The sequence below is a fragment of the Sinocyclocheilus rhinocerous genome, unplaced genomic scaffold (assembly GCF_001515625.1).
Source record: "Sinocyclocheilus rhinocerous isolate Xijiao unplaced genomic scaffold, SAMN03320098_v1.1 scaffold227, whole genome shotgun sequence".
Lineage (NCBI taxonomy): Eukaryota > Metazoa > Chordata > Actinopteri > Cypriniformes > Cyprinidae > Sinocyclocheilus > Sinocyclocheilus rhinocerous.
The window spans coordinates 814,398-829,933 of NW_015633170.1; the positions used below are offsets into that span (position 1 = coordinate 814,398).

Sequence of the window (15,536 nt, forward strand, 5' to 3'; positions counted from 1 at the left end):
TTAAATATATAAAATAAATAAATATTATTATATGATAACCAGTATTTAAAAAAAAACATTAAATTAAATAAATAAATTATATAAATATATAATATATATAAACTTACGTTTTTTAATGGCTATTTTAAGCATGTTACTTATGAGGTGCTGTATGAACTATGTGCCCAAGTTTGATACAAACTTCAAATGCATAACCCTAAATATAGCAAGCACCACTAAACGATAATACTATATTCCATTTTCAGAGACAAACTCTCATATCTGTCCAGATTTAAAGATTATCCCAGATGGTTAAGACTCACAAATCTAGCCCTACATCATTATTATGACAAACACTTTCTTGGTAGATAAAGATGTTCGCTTTATTTTTCTTCCAGCTACTCTTTCCACCCCCAAACTCAGCAAGAGTTACATATCTGATTCAAGCTCGCAAATCCCATTATGTGACTTTACTTAGCTTCAGCGTGTAGCAGCATGCCTTCTATTTGTGTCAATATGAGGAATGAAAATTGTGTTATATCACACTGCTCGATTTGTTAATCTAACAGAATATTATTTCAAACCCTGCTTGTTGCAATCATGTTCTCTGAAATAGTAGAAAATCATATAATTTGTTCCCCATTCTGAGTCATAAGCGTGCTAGTTAAGCACAGAGTGTAAGCATTTTCCACTTTAGACAGACTTTGCTAAATTTTACCCCATTGTTCTTACACCTAAACATCATTAAAGCTCTGCTTTAACACATTCAGAGGTGTGCTGCAGACAGCTTAACGCAACTAATGTGGAAAATTCTCCACTGAGGTGCAAAAGTCGTCCCTGACGGCCACCCGGTGGTCCTGAGCTCGCCGAGGTCACGTGATCAGAATACTGACTAGGTTTATGGAGCCAGGAGGCACCTCACACAGGAAGGTTTGGTTACAGAGTAGCCTGACCGCATGTATCACATCTTAAAAAGGTACTTCAGCCCCAGAACATTTCACCTTGTGTGCCCTCAGGGTGCCTTCATGTCCAGAATAGGAAGTGATTCACAAATGAGAGTTTAGAGATTTGTTTCACTATAGACAAAAATTATGTGCCTGTTAAAAAATAATGCAAGTTCGCTTATAAAATCGAGTGCAATTCAGAACTCCGAATGTTCCTGCTATTCCTAGAACTTCTAGAGTTCATGTCATAACTTTAACTAATTAGAAGCCTACATATTAATATAGAGCCAAACTAAATAGGTATTTGTATAACAAGACTGTTCAGTGACTTTAAGCATACATAAACTGATTAACAGTGTCACCAAGTGGTAAACAGTATAAGTGCAGGCTTACCAACCAGTAGACTTAACAGTCCGATTCACTTGAGTGAGTCGGTTCGTTCCAATGAACTGGTTCAAATTCATTGATTCTTTCCATCGCTGTATTCATATTCACAACCTGCACACACACACACACACACACACAACAAAACCTGTAACAGTCTTAGCTGGTTTTCCAGCACGGTAAAGCTGGTCTGTTGGCTTTTAGAGGGGTTTTAGGCACTTTTTAGCTAGCCAGGTCGGGAAACCAGCTTGTTGCCAACCAGCTTTGTCAGGCTGGTTTGAAACGGCATCTTAAGACTTTGAGAAAGGTCAAAATAACTTTAAAAATGCAGCGCTCCATATAACACACCAGCACTAGATTCATTTTGCATTGAGTTTTACTCTCGGTCCTTCAATAATTTCTATGAACGATTTGTTCGTTTTACGTTTGTCACGTGACAAATAAACGACTCGAGAATCGAGAGGTAGACTAAATTTTTTTTCTTATAATTTATCTTTGGCTCGCTGTATTATAATGATTTCCAATGGTTTGGAGTATGATCAGAAATTGCTGTGTGAACGTGGTTCAATGAATTCAGGTATTGCTATTTAACTCTGTTTAAAAAAATGAAATAACAAAGCCTATTAGTCCTTTTGCCGAAAGAAACTCAAAGTTCATGTCATTTAAATGATCCGATCTTTCCATCGACCCATCACTAATTTGCACACAAATTGGTTCGATCAAATGATCCCAGCCACCCAATTTGCACTCACACTGGAGCACAGAATGAAACGAAGGGAATGAGTGACACTGGACATAGCTACAGATTTACAACTAGCTGTATCTAATATTGCTGTTTGTTCATGATATTTAACATTTGTGTTTTCTGGTAGGCTACATCTAGCATTTTTAGCAGGCAAGTTAAAACAATTTCATGCATGTTTACTGTAATGATTCACCAATCATCTCATTTCTTATAACTGATAAATGTGAATTCTGTGACAGCATTTGTTGAAATTAAGACTGCTTTACTGCTTCCTGGAAAGCTGGCCAAGAGTCTTCCAAGCACAGTAACACATGCACTAGCCTCATTTTGCAGATAAACTGTGAAGAACCACTGCAGCACTTTTTAACTGCATCTCTGCAGTGTTTCAGCAGGTCTGAGTGTGGCCGACAGGAGCGCGAGACACATTTCACCTCTGCTGAGGTGAAAGAAATCAATAGAGACAAATAAACCTCGGTTTATCCGGAGTCCACACGGTTCGAGTCGCTCCTCATTCAGTGTCAACCACCATCCTGCTCAAGACTCCAGTAAGTGAGCCGCTATTTGACATTATTAAATAAAAAGAAAAAAGAAAATCAACCGTTTCTCTTTTTCCCACCCCAGATAAGAGTGCATTTGAAACAAGAAAGCAAGAAAACCAGAGCAGGAGACAAAGTTCATTTAATGGCAAAACCACAAATGTACAAGCATTGTAGAAAACCATATATTACAGTGCTTCATTTTATTGCTATGTGCATCCAAGACACATTATTCTACCAAAATGAGAGCAAATGGCTAAGTGAAAACATCATAATAGAAAAAAAGTAAACATAATTTAAAGATATTGGCCACAGCTATGATGACTTCCCTAAAGGCTTTTCAACTTTATTTCGATTCAAAATACTGCATCTCTGAACCTTGTACTGACAATGAGTGTGTTTACTTGCACAGTCTTACACTGATTATGCTTAATAACCCAGCAGCATGTAAGGTCATGTAAACACACAAATGTTTTTTTTTTTTTATCAGTTGAAGGTCATAAACTGTTTAAGCCACAATCCTGGTGGTTTATTTAGTGTGTGCATACTGTATGCAAACCAATCATTTCAAAACTCACATAAACATTTCTTGCATTGCCAGGATTGTTATGCATGTAAACACACTCAATATCTTATTAGTATAGTATTAAAACCCCCATGAAATCCTAAGTAGACTGGAGTTTTTGGTCCTGTTGGGGCAGGACGTTTGGAAAGGCTCTTCTTTTTTTATTTATTTTTTTTAGGTTACAAAACCTATTTTTGATTTCAAGGGGCTTTTAAAGACAAAGTACTTGATGCTACCGTAAATTGCTGAAGACCCTGTAAATATATAGAAAAAGGATTGCATGTATGTGCTACAGCAGTGCAAGTTATCTTTGACAAGGATGAAACTGACCAGAATGATTGAAAAATAACCAACAATATTCATCATACAAACCACCATAATATGTTCACATAACACCTCCTAAACAACTAATGCAGTGAGGTATGCACAAATAATATCCTAAAGTTAACACTTCACTTTATTAATAAGACCTCTGCTGTATTACTAAATGATCATGCTAAAATAGCAGTAGATTAATTAGCAACCCTGTAAATACCCTAAAAATATCTCAAGACACTGTTATAGGGAGACTGCTAAATCTGTTTCTATTTCAAATACTGATTTATTGTGTCTCTGAATGTGTGTTTGTGCATATATGTTGTTGGCTTAGATCATTCAGTGGGTGTTTGGTGCTGTTGGCTTTAAAAGGCAGATTGTCGTTGCTGTGCAGTTTGTAATAATGGAATTAACGGTGAGCTTCGTGGAACTAAAATACATGTTGTTCCCTACAATGTGCTTTAGTTATTCCTTGTCACATAGTGCAGCTTATTTGTTTGAACAGTCTAGCATTCAAGAACCTTGTTGTGCTGATAATAAGCCCAAAACATACTCTACATAAGTACATAAACACCAAATCTAGTTTGATTTCATGCATATGAAATATGTCAGCATTGCCACAAGGGGCGCTATAGTAGGCATCAGTGTAAACGTCTTCTACAGTCATTTTTCTGTTTCAGCTAAACTACTGTCATGGCGGAGCAACAGTTTGAAGAGAATCATGTGCTAGGGCTAGCAAAAATGACATTTTACATTTAAACTGTTCACATGTTTGTAGCTAGCTACCTGAATTCAATTTAAGACAAATGTTTGAAGGAAACTCTACACCCTCGCCTATTGCACTTGCAGTGCATTGCAAGATTCACATTTGCTTATTTGAGTAGAGTATATTTCAGGCTTTAAGGTGCGGTCACATTAGCTAAATTTTGAGGGCGAAATCTGTTCCACATGATTGGGAATTTCGCATGAGGGCAAAAAAATTCCCAGCACAGAGAAGTTAGTCATGTCAATTCGACCGAGCTGACCGATAGGAAGCTGCTTGGTTACGATAAACTTCCTCACGCAGTTTTCGCTAGTATTCAAGTTGGTTATGAAAATTCGCTACATGAGCCCAGCAGTTTTCTATAGGTTAGCTTGGCAAATTCGTGTGACCAATTCGAACAAGCAAAATCTGTGTTCGAATTTTTTTGTGAAAATCCCAACTCGCAAAATAGGTCAATAGCGTAGATATGTAAGAATCACAGCTTACACAGAAGTTAGCAGATTTCTATTGCTCAGCATGACGGATTTGCATGAACAACTTGAACATGAGTGAAAACTGAATCGAGAACTTTTTCGCCCTCATGTGAAGCTCCCAATTGCGCAGACTGGATTTTGATGCAAAATTTTACCAAGCGAAGTGAAAATTTGTGTTTTACTTGATCATTGAAGGCAACTTTTTCTGATGTGTAAACCTAAAGTTCTATGGTTAAAGAATCTCCTCCTCTTTTACATATAGAATCTCATGGGCGGAGCTTGGGACTTGATTGACACCTCCTACTACCAGTAGTCGATCACGGATCACAATGCTGGAGGCAGAGCAACGTGGCGTCGACATGGGCGACAGCCTCTCCCATTTTCTTTTTTCGGGATGGAAGGCTTCGACAGTGTCCAGCACTGATGGCTGATGGCCTGTAGGAAGAGAGCAGATGTTTGGATGACACTAACCGTGACCGCAACTGTGCAGTAGATATATATTATATTAAATATATTATGATGCAACTTCCATACCTAGGCCTCCTGCCACGATCATTCTGTCTCGCACTATGGCTGCGGCAAAGTCTGCTCGCTTGGTTTTCAAGGGTACGGTGTCCTCTGATTTCAACCAAGTTCCTACAAATCAAAACGGACACAAATAACAATAATAAAATGCTAAATATTAAAGGTGAAGTGAGTAATTTCTGCACCACTAGAAGCAATTTACAAGATGTCATTTTAGCAATGGCTTACGTATAGTTTGTACATTAAAATGGGATGCAAGAGAGTATTTTAACTTGGAATAAATTACACACTATTCACCATTAACACGGTGTGATTTAAACTCTGACACAATAAATCAGATTTATACAATGAGTGAAAGAAAATTTAACTGGCTTATATGTGATTTGAAACTGTTTCATTTGACAGCTTTTTCTAAAATGTCTAAAGAGGAAATGGAAATAAAGGGCTTTCCTGCAGATTAGAGCCTGCAAGCTTGTCGATTAAAGCTGACAGACTGTTTTCCATTTGCAGGATCTAATATCTGTCTAATAACTAAGCCAATGGCTTGCCGTAATAAATGCAAGGACCATTTCTTCAAAAAATTACCGAGCTAGAACACTTTAATTGCTTTGAAAAGGAAGTTGGAGCTGTGCAGCTTTCTGTGTTTCACAGATGTAGAACGTTAATTTGGCACATTATTTACATTTCTCTGTCAACCTAATCAGCCAAAAAGCACAATCACAGCCAATAACACACAAACGGCATTAGAATAATGATGGTTGTTTGAGAGATGCCAACTCCTTCTGCCATGCTTGTTTACATACTGTTGAAAAACATGTGATGAGCTTTTGATTGCAAAGACATATATGCAGATGCCCACAGCACTTATGTATATATAACTGATCAAAACCAATTCAAAATGCAAGAGCAACACACAATTTTTTTTTCATTGCAGGCAATTTTCACAAATCAGGCAACCCTAAAATGCACCGCAACAAGTGATTGAAAAAATATGGTGGTTGAGTGGAGAGAAATAGCATTCTTTTTCAATGATTAATTAATTGATTATCAATACTTTCTGATAGTAACACACGCACATACTCACATACATACAGTATGTGTGTGTATATATATATATAGTATTTACTGACATATCGCTCGAAACTTACTGATATAAAAATTATAATTTAACTTTATTTGGAGTACTACTTAGCATGAAATAAATGTATTTCAAATACATTTTAGTATATTAATTTTTCACTAGGGCAGTCATCAAAGCTCGGTAAATATTGGTCACAGACACACGTAGATTTACCTTCAATTTCACCAAGCTAATTACTCACTAAAATCCCCCACGGATCATGTTTTCAGGCCATTTCAAGTCATTACAAGTCTTGACGTAACAAAATGGTTATATCTAAGTGTGTGAGTTGTTTACTTCTACTCACACACTTCTAAAGTACTTCTGTTTACTTTAGTCTTCCCATTAAAGCCATTATATTGTTCATTCAGACTGATTCACAATTTATCGCATGAACCAATCACAGCTGACGATAACCAGTCATTTTGCGATGAGGCATTGCCTCCTCTCATGTGACTTTCCAACATTCATTCTCAATTACCCCCCAGCAAACTCACGGCATGCTTTAGGTGGTCTTTTAAAACTCAATAGACCTTTTTCACATTTTCGGGTTTCTCAGAAGCGGAAGTCATCATAGTTGGGTAAACAGCAGTGAATGGGAGAGTACCACAAATATATTTTTTGCATTCCCATTTGCTCAAATATCAAAAGAAAAATTCCATGATAGTGTTTTAATGACTTTCAAAAAAAAGGAAAAAACTTGAGACTGATAACGACAGTCAGACGAGAGAACAATGTCAAATTTACCATCCCTCCCATAGACGCTGCATTAGAAACACCCTTGCATTAGCTTTAACTATTTTTTTTGTAATTTGATGCAAAGGTGATATAATAAAGAATAGTGTTATTAATGTACATACATTAAAAAAAAATACAAATATGAAAAACTTTTGAGGATTTACGATGCTGATGACCATTAATTGCGCTGTGGATCGCCGGATCGGCTTTTAACCGTGGACGAAGCGGAGTATATTTATTATAAATATATTTTATATTGTATATTATAAATATATTTTTTGCATTCCCATTTGCTCAAATATCAAAAGAAAAATTCCATGATAGTGTTTTAATGACTTTCAAAAAAAAGGAAAAAACTTGAGACTGATAACGACAGTCAGACGAGAGAACAATGTCAAATTTACCATCCCTCCCATAGACGCTGCATTAGAAACACCCTTGCATTAGCTTTAACTAGTTTTTCTTTTTGTAATTTGATGCAGAGGTGATATAATACAAAGTATAGTGTTAGGAATGTATATACATAAAAAAAAAATCAAAATATAAAAAAACTTTGGAGGATTTACAATGCTGATGACCGATGAAATGCGTCATCACAGTCTTGTGAAAAGGGTCCATGGACTCAGGGGAGGCACGACAGACGCCTATTCGCCACTATAACTTTACCTGCTGGTGTCACTGTTGGACAATGTTTCTTTAGAAAAACTAGTGATTTATATATTTTTTATTATTATATTTTGTAATATTGGTGTTGCTTTATTTTTGTACTGTGATTTTTTTTCTTATCCAATATTTTGAGGAGGCACAGCCTCTCTGATATATATGTGTATGTATGTATGTATGTATGTATGTGTGTGTTTGTGTGTGTGTGTGTGTGTGTGTACATTTATATTTTTATTTATTTAAAAAAAGATCATCCTAATTAAAACTGACCCCGTAATGACTTTCTACCCAATAGTTCTAACATCATTCATTTAGCATCATGCTGACATTGCTGTATAAAAAAAACAACAACAACAAAAGTTACGTAATGTAAAAAGGTCGACAAACTGTGGTTGTCTGCTTTACATGTCAGTCAGATGTTCTTTTCTGATATAAGTGGGTGCTTCTCGCCCCCAAATTAGCTGCAATGTTGGCTTCATGGTATTTAAAGACCTTATGCAATATTTATCCAGGAAGCTGCTTTAAAGGTAGTGGCCTATGTAGTCAGTGGACAACAAGGATGCTCGCCGAGTTTGTTTTTCTCAGTTGATTTTAGTTAAATCATTTATTGATGTTTTGCTGCAAATTTGGCAATTTGGATCAGGATCAAAGTATCTAATGAGCAATGAAGGGTCTGTCAGCTTTGGACAGGATATTGATTTCAGCCCTTGGCGTGCAACGCTCGCTGTGTTGTTGGCCGAAAATCTGACGCTTTTTCTGTTGAACAGTGATGCCCTTTCACTTTTTCTGATGCCAAGCATGCTTTTTATTCAGATGCAAACTCATATTCCCTTCAAACAGGTGGTGGGGTCCGTCCTGGTGCCTGTTCATTTGGCATAAAGTTATAAAAACATGCTGTTCTGGGTCTACCGCTGCCCAGTTACCAAGTATACAGTGTCAAGTTGGATGTTTAATAAAGAGCACATCCATCTTGCCTAGAACTGGGATTTTCTCGGGATATAACCCTCGCCACGGCAGCCAGTGTTAAGACAAAAGAGCAGATGGGCTCAACTATCTATCAGGATGAGCTCTGGATAAGGGATGACAATGTGTTTCTGAATAGCATCATTTAACGCCCCCTTCCTATCCCATGATCTTATCGCCTAGTTATATTAGACTGGGAGACTTGTACGCGAGGGCTTTATTGCCAGTGGCGGATCTGGGCAGAAGGAAATTAGATAGCGAGGCTTAATCCCTCCTGCTGCTCTGTGAACGGCGGCTCACGCACCTGTTGGCTGACACATGTGCCAGTAATGGAATAATTAAAAAAGAGAGAAATGATTCACACGGCAGCGTGCAAAGTTCAGTTGTTCAAGATGACCTCCTCGCTGCCCATTTATGATAGGAACTTTTTTTATCGCCCTTGGGGCAAAGTCAAATTTTCCCATCTGCTGAATCTGATTAGAAAAGATCAAATTTGAGCGGAAACGATGTAGAGGAAGAAAAAGTGTGAGAAGCTGGAGAGAAATCAATAACTCATTTCAGCAGGACTTACGTTTTGTCACACCTTGTATCTTTCCACCCCCTTTTTTTGGGTTAATCCGAGAAAACAAAATCTAATAAGAAGGGAACAGTTATCGAGATTACTAATATATTTGTGCGTTGAAACATTTTTGCTGATATGCATTCAACAGCTAAAACTATTTTTCTTGGAGATTTCACAGATTACAACTAAGGCCTATGCCACATGCACAAGCAGAGCTGATTTAATTTGGTGCCTATATTCACAGGTTACAGTATTCACAGAGTTTCAACACTAAGCATATTTTTGCAGGTTTCTTTCAGCATTTATTTGAAATATAAATAAAATGGATTAATTTCTTAAAATAAAATCTTAATAATCCCAAAACTGACTGAATACAGACAATTTAAAGGGATAGTTCACCCAAAAATGACAACTACTCCATGATTTGACGATGATACTCCATGATTGCCATGCACTCGCTGGTGAATGCGTCACAGTTAGCAAAAGCTAGAGATTACGGTTTATAAAGTTTTTTTACACAAACGCATCGCTTCACTTCAGAAGGTCTTTATCAACCCCCTGGAGCTGTGTGGAGCACTTTTTTGATGGATGGATGCACTTTTTGGGCCTCCAAAATCTCGACCCCCATTCACTGCCATTATAAAGCTTGGACGTTTTTTAATATAACTCTGATTGTATTCGTCTGAAAGAATAAAGTCATACACGTAGGATAGCTTGAAGGTGTGTAAATCATGGGGTAATTTTCACTTGTGGGTGAACTAACCCTTTAAGCATTTTATAGCTTCATTTTGAAGTTTGGGCTCTGTTCTATCTGAATTAATGGTCATTTGGATGTAAATATGAGAGACATACTTTCTGACCTGTCTAGCTAATTTACCTTGGTTGGTGTCAAAGATGTTAACATTCTTGGTAAACTTTGAACTTTGGTGTATTCCTCCTTGTCTGAGCCCTCCCAACCAGCAGAGACGCCCGGCGCTGTCCCATAAGACCCCAGAATAAGATCTCTTACAAGGCAGGCTGGGTAGAGAGGACCAGGTACGGCTTTCCATGTCAAAGACCTCAAACGCCTTCACCAAACGCTTACACTGACGTCCTCCTGAAGGAACACAGATATTGATGGTGAATGGTAATTTTTGCATGGTGAAGCACCAAGTATCTGGCATATTTAGAAACACAAATTTTATAAGCCAATTATCTTTTTGTTTATCGTTTGGAGTTTTATTTCAGGTTTTTTGCATGTTTTATAAAGTTACATTTAAAACTTTTTAAAGACCATTTTAAGACCAAGTGAAGGAAAAATTGAAGGTAACAAATTATATCATTATGTTCTCTAAATACAAATGCCTAGGGAGTAAACAACGAGTTGTATTAAAAACAGTTTTGCCAAAAAATATTTAAAAAAACACTTAAACTAAAAATATAAACTGCTAGAATATTGAAATATCTTTTACTGTACACTCTGATCACACTGCAAACAAAAAATGATGCTTTTCCTTAGTATTTTTGTTATTTTCCATTGCAAATGCCTAAAGACTTTTAAATAAAGATATATTTACTTGATAAGCAAAATGACGTAAGATAAGAAGTCTTGTTTTCAGAGAAACTTATTAAAACAAGAACAAATATCTGCCAGGGGGCTCAGAAAAATTCAAAGTACAAAAACTGCTAGAATATTGAAATATCTTTTACTGTACACTCTGATCACACTGCAAACAAAAAATGATGCTTTTCCTTAGTATTTTTGTTATTTTCCATTGCAAATGCCTAAAGACTTTTAAATAAAGATATATTTACTTGATAAGCAAAATGACGTAAGATAAGAAGTCTTGTTTTCAGAGAAACTTATTAAAACAAGAACAAATATCTGCCAGGGGGCTCAGAAAAATTCAAAGGAAAACAAGTTTTCCTACTCAAGTGATGGATATTTGTTCTTGTTTTAAGTATAAACCCACTTAGTTTTGTTCAGCTTCTCAGAAAATGACCTAATATCTTCATTTTCTCAAGTAAATGTATCTTGAGGATGTAGATATTTGGAAAACAAGACAAAAATACTGTTCATTTTTTGCAGTATATGCAAAATGTTATGCTATGACTTCATGAATTTAAAATGAACAATATTTTGAGATCTTTTTAAGGCCTTCATTTGTAAAAGAGTTTCTAAGACCTGCAGAAACCCTCTTATTAATTTATTTTTCAGATTTAGCAAACTGCAGGAGACATTTTCAGCAGTGTTGTCCCCAAAACTACAGCGAGGTCAGGAACACACACACACACATACACACACACATACAGTATTTAATGCACAAGGGTAGATTGCAGATACACAAGGACTCTCTCTGCTCAGCAAACCTGCCACGTAGATCTTGGAGTCCAGTAGGCAGACGCTGGTATCGTAGCGCAGGGTGGGCATGGGCGGAAGGAGCGCCCACACGTCCTTGCGAAGGTCGTACTGCTGTAGAACACTTCTAGGCAGGAGGTCTGCTCCCATTCCCCCAACAGCAAGAGCTCTGCCGTCTGAACAGAGGTGAAGCGAGTCAAATGAAGGTCTTTATTTACAACAAAGAACTCTTGAACAAAACAGTCTCTCTCACCTTACAATGTCAAGTACAATGTCAAGTAAACAATGAATAAATGCTTTAAATGTCATGTGCTGACAGAACTGCCACTAAAAAGAGGTGACTATTTAAAGTGACTGACATGTTTTTCTTGTTTAAAGTCAACATGAAATAAAACCATTTATTTCATTCTTTAATACACATTCTTTTTTATTTTGCATAATTCATCAGTACATATTATTGCAAAGAAAAAATGTATATTTTATACATTGAAAAAGGTGTAGGATTTTCTTTGAAACATCTTTCACTCAAACATTCCTAGGAAACTTTACAAATAGTTAGAAAAGAGACGAGTAACACTGAATTATACAATAATCTATTTTCTATTTTAATACTTTAATAATAATTTTAATACTTATTTTACATTGTACTTCTTTCAAAAACAGTTCAAAAAGTTTCAAAAATAGTTCAGTCATAAATAAAACAAATATTATTGTATAATTCAATGTTAATTGTTGTTTCTTTTCTAAATGTTTGTTAAGTTTACTAGCAATTTCTGAGTGAAAATTGTTTAAGAAAATCCTACACCTTTTTCAGTGTATAAAATATACATTTATACATACAGTTCATACACACACACACACACACGCACACACATAGATTTAAGTTGCAATGTTTTTGAAAAAAGTTCAATTTAAATGATAAAACTGTTATTTTTAATTGTAATAATATTTCACAATATTACTGTTTTTTTTAAACTGTATTTTAAATCAAATAATTGCAGCCATGATGAGCATTTATTCTTCTTCAAAAAGAAAAAGCTTAATTATTCCAAACTTTTGACTGGTAGTGTATACACAGAATTCCATATGTATTCTTTTAATATTTATATTTATCTTCACAACATTTCATCAGAATTTTAATTGTTTTTGTCGTTTCTCTTCAAATTGTATTATAGAGACATTTTTCACTATCCATTAATATATTATTAATATATTATATCGATAAAATGAATGTAAGATATTAATTAAATAAACATAATTCAATTTACATGAATAAAATCAACGTCCTTGCATTTTTTTCATTGAATAACTGACTATATTTGTAGTGAACACCACTCCATGTTGATTATAAAATAAGGTTTTTCTACCTTTAACAGTGACAGAAAGCCCCATGGACGCCTCTCTGAGCGAGCACCTCTTCCTCCATTTGCCTTCTTCTGTGTTATACACCTCCACGGCCTTCAGGGGGCGCTGGTCCTTCCCCATTCCCCCGACCACCAGCAGCTGCTTACCTAAGACAGCCACCGCCGCCCCGGCTCTCGGCGTGGGCATCGGAGGGAGACTGAGCCAGCGGTCCACCTCAGGGCAGTAGAGCTCGAGAGCGCTGGTGGGTCGACCCGAAGCATCGCAACCCCCTACCATATACAGCTGCCCCCCAACATCAGCCAATGAGTGATAGACGCGGGCGCTGGAAAGACATGCCAGGCTCCGGTCCACCTCAGGGGAGTAGAGCTCGAGAGCGCTGGTGGGTCGACCCGAAGCATCGCAACCCCCTACCATATACAGCTGCCCCCCAACATCAGCCAATGAGTGATAGACGCGGGCGCTGGAAAGACATGCCAGGCTCTGCCAGTGAAACTCATGGGCCGAGGGCACCGTCATCCCCCCGACCGGTCGCTGTGCTTCCTCACGTCAGCTCCTGTAAAACATCAGAGGAGTTCGTTTACACGGCCAACTCTACATTCAGCCCACATCTAGAATAGCTTTGAAGTTTAGTAATCACTGCTGTATCCACTGTGTGCGATTCATACAGCAAGTATGACAATGTGTACAGAGATTACAACATTCGCAATGTCCATATATTCTCATACTGTCGCCTACTATTCCCAGGCTGAGTGGGATATGATGCTTGACTCATCTCATAACATCTCTGAATATATATGAGGCATCACTGGAGTGTGTTGCACTTTTCCAGCCTGTTCCATTTAGCTTTCACTAGCATTTATCTCAATATTTTAGTAGTATATGTTTCTTCTTGGTATTTTGATGGTTTATTCTTGGCTGTCTGCCCTAGAAACTGCTATTAGGGCAAACAGTCTTGATAACTGATTAATCTGTCCATTATTTATTTAACAATCAGTAAGACTTCTCACCACTGACTAGTTGCTTATTAGCATGCCTATTATCAGTGTTGGGGGGTAACTAGTTAAATGTAACGGCGTTACGTAATTTAATTAGAAAATAAATGTAACTGTAATCAGTTAGTTACTAAGAAAAAATGTGTAATTAAATTACAGTTACTTACAGGCACGGCTCGTCTACATGGGCAGGTGGGGCGAACATCCCTAATCCTACCCAGTACCTAAACTTAACAACTACCTTACTAACTATTAATAAGCAGCAAATTGGGAGTTTATTGAGGCAAATGTCGTAATTAATGGTTCGTTAATGGGAAAAACTGGACCTTAAAATAAATTGTGACCCAACAATCAGATAATAGCCAAATGATTTCCTTCAAACATTATGCAAGTTCAGTGCTATATCTATCTATCTATCTATCTATCTATATAATGCACTTCATAAAGTAAATACATCTTTATTTCATGTTGAGTTTCTTAGTATAGTTGAGAGTGAAATAGATATAGTTTCTGCTAAAAACAAACACGTAATGTAATTAAAGCTTGTTTTTGTTTTCCCTTTAGCACATACTTATATACAAAGCACTATTTATTACAGCGCTACAATTATTGTGTAATCATATTAAGCCAAATAATACGGGAACTAATTACAGACGGCTAATACATATCAAAGACTTCAACCAAGAAAGAAAAGCTCACAGTTGTTACAATATGTATCCCAGCAAACAAAGAAAGGCACATTTTGTGTTATTTATGGCTGTGAAGTCCATGGCTTAAGTTATGCAAACACTTTTTTTATGTTCTATTTTCATCCAAGTGGAAGCAGAGATATGGAAGAAGGCCCAGAATAGCATCATCACTTGATTCAATTGACGCAACCAATTTCACACAACTGTTCTTCTCTCCTCAGCTGTGTACACAATGAGCTTGAAGTGGGCCGTTGTACCGCGGCTCAGCATCCAGCAGTATCCAGGCAACCATGCTCTTCATCTCACCATATCTCCCTCAGTCTCTATCTTTCCTCGAGGAACCGTTCCCATGCTTCCCGTACAACAGGTCACCTTCACTTACAACCCTTGCTTGAGCACAAGACTTTCCCAAAGAATGAATATAATGGGGGGAAATTAGAAGTATTGCAGCTATGTCAACAAACCGCACATTAGCTTCAAAGCAAAATCCAATTATTATTGAACAACCTGCTTGTTTTTAAATCCACACAACAAAGGTGCTTCATTATGTGAAAGGACATGTCTAAATTTGAAAACATCCCCTTTCCACATGTAGGGAAACTCTATTTGAGTAACTGACATGTAAATAAGAGCTCATCTGAACTATTTTTAATTGATTTGCATACTTGGCAACCATTTTCAATCATAAATATATATAAATAATAAAATAAAAAATATAAATACTATTTTAAATATAACATTTAAATATAAAATACATTTTAATATTGCAATATATTTTAAATGTAATTTATTTCTGTGATGCAAAGCTGAATTTTCCAAAATGTGTTAAAAACGTGATGCATTGTATTTTTCAGGATTCTTTGATGAATAGAAAGTT

At 36.6% G+C, this 15,536-nt stretch overlaps 1 protein-coding gene across 1 annotated transcript in view; it reads right to left on the minus strand.

The window, feature by feature from the left end:
• Nucleotides 1-3,758: 3,758 nt before the first annotated feature.
• The window catches only part of klhdc8a (kelch domain containing 8A), a 21,909-nt gene continuing 10,131 nt past the window's right edge, over nucleotides 3,759-15,536 (minus strand). The window contains exons 2-7 of the mRNA XM_016556445.1: nucleotides 13,330-13,531; nucleotides 12,981-13,191; nucleotides 11,625-11,789; nucleotides 10,153-10,371; nucleotides 5,239-5,340; nucleotides 3,759-5,139 (exon numbers count right to left, since the gene is read on the minus strand). Coding sequence (XP_016411931.1) covers nucleotides 4,937-5,139; nucleotides 5,239-5,340; nucleotides 10,153-10,371; nucleotides 11,625-11,789; nucleotides 12,981-13,191; nucleotides 13,330-13,494 — 1,065 coding nt within the window. The 5' untranslated portion in view covers nucleotides 13,495-13,531 and the 3' untranslated portion in view covers nucleotides 3,759-4,936. The remainder of the gene's footprint in view (nucleotides 5,140-5,238; nucleotides 5,341-10,152; nucleotides 10,372-11,624; nucleotides 11,790-12,980; nucleotides 13,192-13,329; nucleotides 13,532-15,536) is intronic.